This window comes from Opisthorchis viverrini (assembly GCF_000715545.1).
Source record: "Opisthorchis viverrini unplaced genomic scaffold opera_v5_32, whole genome shotgun sequence".
NCBI lineage: Eukaryota > Metazoa > Platyhelminthes > Trematoda > Opisthorchiida > Opisthorchiidae > Opisthorchis > Opisthorchis viverrini.
Genome location: NW_008751687.1, coordinates 1,023,670 through 1,034,551, shown reverse-complemented (window position 1 = coordinate 1,034,551; position 10,882 = coordinate 1,023,670). Strand labels below are relative to the sequence as shown.

The 10,882-nt window shown below is 45.0% G+C and overlaps 1 protein-coding gene across 1 annotated transcript; it reads right to left on the bottom strand.

Moving 5' to 3' along the window:
* Positions 1–1,504: 1,504 nt before the first annotated feature.
* Positions 1,505–8,096, bottom strand: T265_02520 (hypothetical protein; the record flags this gene model as incomplete). Its single annotated transcript, XM_009166783.1, has 5 exons — positions 1,505–1,947; positions 3,204–3,436; positions 6,443–6,616; positions 7,520–7,776; positions 7,816–8,096. The coding sequence occupies 5 exons, from the start codon at positions 8,094–8,096 to the stop codon at positions 1,540–1,542; spliced, it is 1,353 nt and encodes a 450-aa protein (XP_009165047.1).
* Between the last annotated feature and the right edge of the window lie 2,786 nt (positions 8,097–10,882).

The window sequence follows — 10,882 nt, the reverse complement described above, 5'->3', positions numbered from 1 at the left end:
GATACCTTACGAAGATAGGTCCATCTACCAAAAGGAACCAAACAGGAATGTCTCGAAAGAGACTTTAAGTTTAGGGTCTCAAGTGTGGATTAGATCAGGATCACCAACCACCTCAGATAACTGCGAGATGGCTCAGTAGTTAGGGCGCAAATTTACTGACCGGAAGTTCCGTGCTACGAACCCAACCTCTGAATCTCGACTTCCCCTCTCTAGGCACGGGCAACCTGGCAGTATCTCATCCCTTGTGCTTCCTTCGGGTAGCATGGTAGCTAGGCACCGGAAGGGTGTTATAGTTAAACGATTTATTTTATTTATTTATTAATGAGCCGCCTTTATCATCAATCGTTTCACTGACCGTTGCTTTCCTAAGACCAGCCGATGGTAGAACACGGCTGTTTCTGGCAGTAAAAGCCTTCTCCATCTCCCAAGATTTCGATGTCCATCAGAGCTCTCGAACTTTCCTTAGGCACTTTACTATTTGGTGCTTAGGGTGTGCCTTATCTGCGTCAGCATTAGGACAAGTGGAGCTATATCCCATCGGATTGCGAGTCAATTTCACATACTGCTGATCAGCCACTGTTCAAGTCAATAACTGGTTCGAGGGTCACTAGAGATTGAGATGCGCACTGCTGATGATTCCAAACAAGGATGAAACAGCTGTACAGTGATTCTCGGTTTTTCAGCATAGATTGGCATTGTGTACAGGACGGAATCTCCATTAAAAGCCCACCATCAAACTTAACAAATATTCCCACTATCCACCCACTATATGGATGCGACACATCTCTAATGACTTTAGATGGATCCTATCCTCGGTACCAACCAAGGCTTGAAGGCGACAGCAATCACAATTCAGCAGAGATATACGGTAGTTAGGGACCACAGAGTGCAATGGGGAGAAACTTAACAGAGAGAGGATGTAAACACAGATATGGCACAATATGTTGACTTTGGATCACACACTCGCGATGGTGATTCTAACAGGTGATCCGTAGGTAATGCACTTGAATAAAGCTGGCGGCGAAACTTCACCTTCACTCCAGCTAACAACGGAGACGTCTTGGACGAACCCATGACCTGTATTCAGGTAGTAAGGTTTTCCTTCCACATGAATTGCTTATAGCATAGATGGGAAAAACAGAAGCCCACCTGATCACATAAACAGTCACCCAAACGATCTCCTAGTTACACCCATGGGCGAGATGGCCCAAGTAGTTAGAGCACGAATCTACTGACCGGAAGGTCCGTGGTTCGAATCCGACCTCCGCCACTCGACTTCCCCTGTCTAGGCTTGGGCAACCTGGCAGTATCCCAGCCCTCGTGCTTCCTTCGGGTGGCATGGCAGCTAGGCACCGGAAGGGTGCTACAGCTGAACGCTTTCTCTTACACCCATGCATTTTTGCATGACACTGACCTAGAGACTTAACTCAAGCTAACAATATGGGCACAACAGATTGAACAGTTCAATTATAGACACAGTGTTAAAGAGCTGGTGTGGTAAAAAGATATATTTACAAATGATCCAAAGATAGCTGTACATTAGTGATCCAAATATTGTCGCTGCATCTCACCGAGGATAGTGGATGTCGCCGCTAGAACATTTAAGCTTTCAGTGTCCGGGGAGGAAGGGATGACGATACGTGAACCGCCAGTTAGATGTGCCAAATAGTAAGCCTCAGGAGAGAGACCCTCTACTTCAGACCCAACAACAAGCACTGGCTTGAAATCTATTTTTTCGGAAGGCAGTTTACAGCTTGGAGTTTCATCCACCGGAGGCCCTGCAGAAAAGTAGCTGATCCGAAAGTGAGGTGCCGAGGGAAGTGGAAGCCGGTAAGCTGTGGCAGTAGCAGGATCTGAGACGAAACTTCGAAACGAAGCTGGGAAAGTCGCTTCAAATGTCTCCTCGCTGTCGTCTTCAAGATCGATATCGGAACCGACAGCCTGAGTCTACAGGTAACCAAAAAACGCTAGTAAAAGACGAGTGAAGAGAAAGATCAGGAAATGATCATCATATAGTACTACAAATATTGCCTCAGGGCCCGGCAGAAACGTAAACGATGGCACACTAACGGTAGTCGTGCAATTCCGGTTAACACTAGCACCACTATCATCATAACGGAAACCTGAAAATCCTCACTATTATATTACAAATGCTTTGAGGAGAATCATACGTTCGGCCGTAAGATCTCTTTTCTCACGATGTCAGTTACCGGAAACTGGAAGATGCTTATCGGAAATCTACCAGAATTTGTATTCTGTCAGCCGTTGTTGGAGACCCAATCTTTACAATAAGTCAGTTAGAATTAGTTGTATGTATTTCTCAAGACCGGGAGGGTGAGATTTGTCCGACGGTTGTCTGTCCCTCCTACCTTAATCAAACTCTTCATTCTAACCACTGAACTGCTCACCCGCGGACTGCCGAAAGTTGAATTCGCTGCCATCAGACGGTGGATCAGAACGCTGTCCTCCTCTGGTAACAATTCCCATAATTCCCTCACTGAAACCTCGATAGATCGATACATCGAAAATTGTCTAGACGTAACACACTATTCGTAAGGTTGCTGAAAGCTTTTCGACAGCTTACGACTCTTCTTGGGGCTCATCAGGTAGACGCGGTCCCCGAGTTTCGGTCAACCTTATACTCTAACTGAGCCAAAAACTGGGCCATCATAAACGAGAGATTCAGATGGAATCAGTTGAGTCTCCTGACAAAACCGCATTCGTATGCAATTGAAAGTTTGTTCATATTTACCTGACACAATCTTCCAAGATTTCTTCTAGCAGCCACCTGCTGAGCTAAAAAAACTTCCTTCCCAAGATCTTCCTGATGAGCTGCGACATACTTTCGTACACGAGAATCTCTGTCTATAATAACTCTATAGTCCCGTACTGTTTTGACCAGAGTCTTCACCTTCTTCTTTAAGCGTGAAATTCTGAAGATGCTATGGTAACCGGTTTCACTCATATTCTCTAATCATTTTGATGACTTTTACTAGATATTCGTAGGTGCAGTTTGTGTTTACATATCCGTTCAAACGCTCGTTAGGAAATTTACCAGTAAAGATGAAGAAAAAACATTTTTATCTCGCCTTGTCTTATGCTACTGATCCACTCGCAAAATGACTGATCTTGATGCTCAGCGTGATTTTCCAAACACGGGCTACTTGGATATCGGATTGCGGAGTGATAATGTTCAAACTTACTGCAACAGCTTCGATTTTACTACATTCTGCTATTCGCTTCTCTGTTTCTTCGGAGGCCACATCAGCGACGAAAACTTTCACATTATTCCCGCCACTTGTCCCCAAAAACTGAGCAGCCTCGTCAGCTAGGCGCTCTCCAATCTCGCGCCATGACAAGTTCTGGTACACCGGAATACGAAAATGCGAAGACATACCAGCACGAATAACCTTCTCGTTCCAGATATCTACGCTCCCTGATTTAATAGAAGGAAATGGAAGAATAAATATGTAATAAAAGAATGCTGCTTATGAGCTGAGGTTAAATCACCATCATTCTAGCATTAGCATCAAGGAGAACTTGGGTGGCAAGTAACGACCGCGTGTACTAGGAGGGACTGCTTGATGTTAAATTGAGCTTACTTGTGCTAGACCATCTTCTAGCATTGACTCAGACCGTGTCTGATACATATAACACTCGAGACGAAGACCTTCTTAGCAGTACAGTATGGTGAACAAGAGTATGGGCTTTTAAATTTGTAAGAAAGGAATCCCAAACGACACGAAGTAACTGAGAAAATGCTGTAGATGGGTCCTGTTTCAGACTGGACCTCACAAATATATCGTCCGAAAAGCCATTCTGGTGACCAACCTCTGATACCATGCGGCATTCTACGACAGGTATTTGTTAAAGTCGGAGTGAGGATACCAGACGAAGTAAGATAAGGTGAACATAGTATGGATTTGTGGCTCACTTGTCAACGCAGTTCAACAGCACATCTAACAAGTGTTTAAACGAAAGTAGTGTGCCCAGAAGCCATGACATCAGGGAGCCGACAGCTCAGTGCGACTTCCTCGGCCAACAAATAGTAGCTTAGGATAACTTAATAAGCATGTAGCTCAGTGGATCCCGGGGTGGAAGCACAATATTCAGATTGTCCTGACAAAAGCGGATTATCGATATTTGAACTAAATTCGGAGATAATAAAAGCATGACAAGCAGATGGCCTGTAATTGTGATACGTGAACATGCACTTTGCGGCCAAGATGCACAGGAAGGTCCTACAATTGTCTCCGACCAAGTAGTACACCCGAAAACTAGTAAATACGCATCTGGAGTACGTACATCTAGTTAACAGTGGTCGTATTTAATTTCGGTCAAAGAAACTCATTTTAAGAATCATCAACAACGTAGGAAGTTCGTACATCTAAGTAAACAACCGAATACCACAGTGTGGACCGGTCGCTCGCACAACACATCCGCACAGCTAGGGTCAGTCGTCCCCTGATTTAGCCTCTGAACAAATCTTCGCAAAACGCCAGTACTATTATGGAAGGGACGGTTTTTGGGCACAACGACAAGCTGAGCTACTTGCGTCGGCCCACATGAAAAATTCAAGCCTAGCTATCCACCGCACTCGCAATGAAGTGAGCTGGTTACACGAGAAAGAATTAATTGAAGGATGTTGTCGGCACCAGCTCCATGTCAATCTACACAACAGCTGATTAGGCCACACGTCAGCTCACTAGGCTCCCAGGCCTGGAGAGGATGATAATCTGCTGGCCTGCACGCCTGCAATTCGCTGTATCAGCGTGAGCAGTGTGCATCCACATCCTGTCTGTCATTAGTCAGTCGAACAGGAACGTCATGGTCAGGTGATTCATAGTCACGTCAGTGGCACTGTGTTGAAATAGATTATAAATATATAGCTCCGACTTTCGACTACACAGTCACGTCTAGAATAAGTGGATGAACCACCTGGGATGAATCCGAGTAGTGCCATCCAGACAAGCGAAATTCCGATTCATAATACCTGAACGCCTCAACTGAGTCTTGCGCCCAAGCAACAAGACATCAGCTGTTCTAGCCGGAGAAAAGTCACTACGCAGATTGAACGTTTTCCCATTCTTCTAGGTACATTCACCACTCATTCACAACCGAAAGTGCAGTGCGTGTCGTATCTGATAATCACTAGAATCTGCGATAGAGATTGCTAGCCAATCCATCCTTTGTTATTTGTCAATCCGAGCCCCTACGTTGGCTGGGAAGGCTGGCATTCAAACAACTGGAAGTACGCGACGTGCTTTGAGGAGTTACTAATTCAAAACCAACTCAACCACATTTGAGTAATGTATGGTGCGTTGCTCGTTTGTACGTTATTCAACAGTGTTTGTTTGTTTACTTCCCCAAAATACTTGTTTTTGCAGTTGAGACAGCTACAATGATGAAAAAATCAGGGGAATCTCCTTCGTCCACAATCGTGAGGACAGTCGAAATCGCGTGGTAATAGTTTTACTGGCTTTTCCGGTATACACAAAAACAAACTGATTCATTTCACTTGCCACTTTTTGAGCCTAAAGAATGCAACTGAAGCAGCTGTGAAGGTAGCAAGGTAAGTAACTGTACTAGGGCTATTTGCCGTTATAAGTGAACGTGTTGGATGCAGTTATTCGGTTTCAAAGAGAGTAATATTAGTGCTTTAAATTGCATCTCACACATCAAAGTTCCCATTTCAAGAAATTAACCAATTGGTTTATTCCTTAAGTGGTGGATAGACAACTTCAGCAAACAAGACATTAAACAGCGCACTGCTGAGAATATGGATGGAAGACACCTAGCTGCTTCATCAACTGAACCACTAACATAAAGCAAACACCATAACCTCAAGTCACTAGTTAAGGGACACAGTGTTAGCTAATGGATGTTTTCACAGCATACTCAAGTTAATAATTGATTTTAATAAAACTTCAGACTTTCTTAACACAGGATCTAAGACGTCCATCTCCCTGAAGCAACTACCTCAGGTAAGTCCACATTAAATATGACAAATTAAAAAAATGAAAAACTAAAACAACATTAATTAAAAATGACCAGGCATAGCTGCAGTGCTACCCGAAGGAAGCGAACGATGACAGGAGCAATCGAGATGACGGAGTTAGGGTCGAACCACGGACCTCGCGATCAGCAAGCTCGTGTCTTAAACACTGAGCTATCTCGAGCTCAAGTAGGCTTTGGTGTGTAACGAAGAGGAATTACGCTGAACTCAGTTGCTGAAAGTGAGAAAACGGTATTAAAACTACGAGAAGCGCCATAATCTAGCTGTAAATTGTACGTATACGCACCAAGTGATTTAGGCACGAATGTTCGTCTCAAAAATCGTCTTTAGTTAGAATGTCGGATTCCCATTACCCTTTCGCAGCCTCCTTTGGGATAGTCGGAATACAGGCGACAAGAAAGGCTACTATCCAATCGATCCACATACCTTCGGAGACAAGTACAGAGGACAGACCGAAACTGGCCGCAGTACGCAGTAAACTACCCATATTGCCTGGGTCCCGAATTCCATTAAGTACCAAGGTAGCTGGCAAAGGGCGCCAAAGTCCATGGCTAAGATATCTGGTTGTCAAACTCGCAGGATCTGGAACTTCAAATATGGCTGTAACAGATCGGATGGACATATTAGAAATGAGACAAGTTTTTTTTCCGTGAAAGCCAAATATAAAAACCCAATAAAGCGAACAAGAACCAAATGCGAAACAGCATGTGCGAAGGGAAGGAAAATGTGTTTTGGAATGGGCACTTATAAGACAAACGGCTGAGCACTTAAAAGTATGTCTATCGTTACAGAGTTGCTCCGCCAGACTATTCACACAACGATGGGACTTCTATTAAGGTCATTAAAAATAACCCCTGGTAGTATTCAGAAATCGATTAGCTTTACGCCAGGATACGCCTTCAGTAAGTCAGAAAAACGCATAAACTCTGAACAAGAAACTCTCAGCAAAGTCTGTTTAACTTTCTGCGCTTCCAATCCCATAAGATGCAAGCGTGTCTCCACGCCCCCTCCCCTCACTTTTACTGCACAACAGTCGAAGTAATTTGCTCCTTTAAGTACATCCGCAGCAACACGTCAGCAACACACCTCACGGAATATTACAGTATGTCGCCATAAGGCGAGGAAGGATAGAGACTGGGTATGAAAAAAACCGTTTTTAGGGAAGCTAGTCAGGAAAAAAGTTCCCACATCTTCCTGCGCATCAGATCGGAAAGGCACCAGTGAGACTGGTTGAAAATCCTTACGAACCTTACCTATCATAAGTCGGGCGCACAATCAAAGACAGACTTTGGCCAGGCGGTTTACTCGTACGCCTGGCTTCTGCGAGAAACCAGTGTGCAAATGCATGAACTATTTCAAACAACAAAGGGTCTTACAGCCAGATGAAGGAATTCCTATTAAGCCCATAGAGCATCCCGCAACCACTAACACGGAATGCACGAGAGGGAAGGAACGGAGAATTCACCACAACAACTAACATGTGCCTCCAAACTACTGACTCACCCAAGAGACCCGGACACGTCTTCATAGATGAAAATCGCTCCAAAGTGTGACGAGGAACATAGTATATGTCTTCGATCCGCTCTGTTGAAACCAGGCGCTGGAGAGCGTGGCGCGATGAAAAGTAGAGCGAGTGTACGTGACCTCCGCTAGCAAGTGCATCCATAATCAATTGCTCTCCTTCTAACACGACCGTCCTCATAGCTGGGGATACCGGCGATTGCCTCGCACGCCGCCCCCGTGCTACTTCAATGGCATCACTTTTCTAAATTGGCGTTTCAGTAAAAGAAATTCCTTACCATAATCGTGGATCATTACCTTCCAGCTCTGCATATGCCTGTTTGGCAATCCTTGCCTGCTTGAGAGATTCTCTTCCAGAAGTAAATACAGCGGTCCTGGAGTTATGGGGGTTTGGGACGGTGACTGACGCACGCTGCACTGGATTTGGTTTGATTCTGCTGGACGGCTTTCTGATTAGTTCATCTCCATACAACAGCTTTTCGCTGAAACGCCGTGAAAAAATCCAAAGCGCAGTCGACGGAGAACATCGAAGAATCAGTGACGTATCGAGGTGAAACATATTATTACATGACCATAGTGCAGTTTTGATTCTTTTCGTACGGCTGAGCTAAAATGGGAAACATAGACCGAGATAGTAAAAACGTCGATGTGGAATCTCAAGGAAGGAGTCATGGGCCAAAACTGCGTCACTCAGGAAAGGGAAGCTGAACTTTGGAACACTCCTCTGATAAACATCAGGCCTAGATAAAAGAAGTCGACAGGTAAAGGCCGGGTTCGAATCACGTACCTTCCAAACGGTAACTACGCGCTCTAACCACTGAGCCATCTCGCCCCTGTAGTTATAATAATAAGCCTGCTTGAGAGATTCTCTTCCAGAAGTAAATACAGCGGTCCTGGAGTTATGGGGGTTTGGGACGGTGACTGACGCACGCTGCACTGGATTTGGTTTGATTCTGCTGGACGGCTTTCTGATTAGTTCATCTCCATACAACAGCTTTTCGCTGAAACGCCGTGAAAAAATCCAAAGCGCAGTCGACGGAGAACATCGAAGAATCAGTGACGTATCGAGGTGAAACATATTATTACATGACCATAGTGCAGTTTTGATTCTTTTCGTACGGCTGAGCTAAAATGGGAAACATAGACCGAGATAGTAAAAACGTCGATGTGGAATCTCAAGGAAGGAGTCATGGGCCAAAACTGCGTCACTCAGGAAAGGGAAGCTGAACTTTGGAACACTCCTCTGATAAACATCAGGCCTAGATAAAAGAAGTCGACAGGTAAAGGCCGGGTTCGAATCACGTACCTTCCAAACGGTAACTACGCGCTCTAACCACTGAGCCATCTCGCCCCTGTAGTTAATAATAATAAGTATAACAATAGTTATTTAGCTGTAACACCCTTCCGATACCTAGTTTCTATGTTATCTGAAAGAATCACGAGGGGAGGCACTGCAAGGCTACCCAAGCCTAGATAGCAGCGGTCTAGATGCCGGAACTGGAATCAGACCACGGTCAACAAGTTCCTTAACCACTCAACCGTCTAGAGCTATTGAGCCATAGAGGCCTAAGCGGCTTCAGAGGCAACTGAGCAACTGAAAAATGAAACTATATCATAACTATTATGAGTAACGTGCTCAGACATCCCAATATCTCATCCGTAATGTGGAAACGCATAAACACTATGATGAAGTTCGACTTCAAATGGTATGACTGTAAGGGTTAAGAGATCCATCTGACGACTTGGAATGGAAAACTGATGTCCAACTTTGATAGCCAATGGTTATAAGGGGAAGCTTGGAAGTGGCTAGGAACAAGTCGGGATAACGCGGGATAACGCTTCCCACAGCGGACTGCCAAACCATGTCAAACTAAATTTATGACCCACCTTTCAACAGTTCCAATAACCCGACAGGAATTATTAAAACGGCCGCCCTTAATTATCAATTTAACGATTTTGAAGACTCCTAGAATACAACCCGCCAGGTTAGAAGAACCCAGTTCTACCCTTGGTTCCACTTATGCGTTATTACATTATTGGGACGGAATTTCAACACTGACGGGTTGTAGAATGACCGTAAGCAGAGCACATAACCGAGGCCCGGTGTCAGGGGAGCAACGTCGTCCCGGTAGAGTAACGCAGCCAGTTAACAACGAACTTCGTCACCAAGTTATAACTCATTCACAAAAATTCATAACAAATCGTTCAGTTGTACCACCCTTTCCGCACCTAGCTGTCATGCCAACGGAAGGAGGTACGAGTGCCGGGATACTGCCGGGTTGCCAAAGCCGAGACAGGAGCAGTCGATATGCTGAGCTGGGGTTCGAATCATGGACCCTCCGGTCCGTAAGCTAGCAACTTTACCACTGAGCTATCGCGAAGCCTATTACCTGAAGCACGGATCTCAGTGTTCTGAAGGGTGAGAATTCAGGGCGTTCCAATTTTCTCCAAGTTGTATGGGAAATAGGAGTGATACCCGGGGATTACCGAACTGGAGCGGAATCGCTAAACATTCCCAGTGATCAGTTGGATTATCCGTACTCCAAACATGCCAACCATGTCCCAACAATTACTTGAAGGGAGAGAAGAAATCTCCACCACAGGTACAATCACCAACACCCACTAACAAAACCAGAGAACGCTGTTTCATTGCCTCACGACCATGGCAATCTATCCGAAAAGAGCCTCAAAATCGGAAGACAATGGTATAGGGACCTAGAGCTAGCCTAACACAAACGTCCCAGGTGTTTGCAACGCCGACACAGTCAATATGGATAGAAACTGACACCATACATTCAGCTCACATTGGTCAGCCTCCGTGTCGTTCAGTGTCTCCAGCCAAGAACAGGGCCGGGCACTGGAGCATATCCTGAAAGGCGAACAGCACTAAAAGCGTCCAAATACTTCGCGAATTCCTTCAATCCCTTTTGTCGTGTTAAATTTTGTCCGAATCTAGGTTTCCGCCACTTCGAATTAGGCATGGATAACAACGCTATTCCTAGCAGGTGATAGCTCGACATCCAAAAAACGTCACGCCGCACCCATAGCTTGCAGTGTTGGATGCATTTATTCAGGGAATCACCATCATCATCATCATCGATAGCATGACATCAGTGTTCAACACCGATGCTTCACTGCCATACAACCATGACGTATTTGAAAGCCTTATTGTAAAGAAAAGAATAAAGGTGGATGGGGGAAGGACTTAGTGCTAGCTTAACACAATCATTCCGAGGTGCCTACACCTCCAGACATTCACTCAGGCAATCTGGATAGAAACTGACAACAAGAACGCCACTGACATCGGTTGGCAGCCAAATCTTGTAGTGTCTGCAACCAGGCACA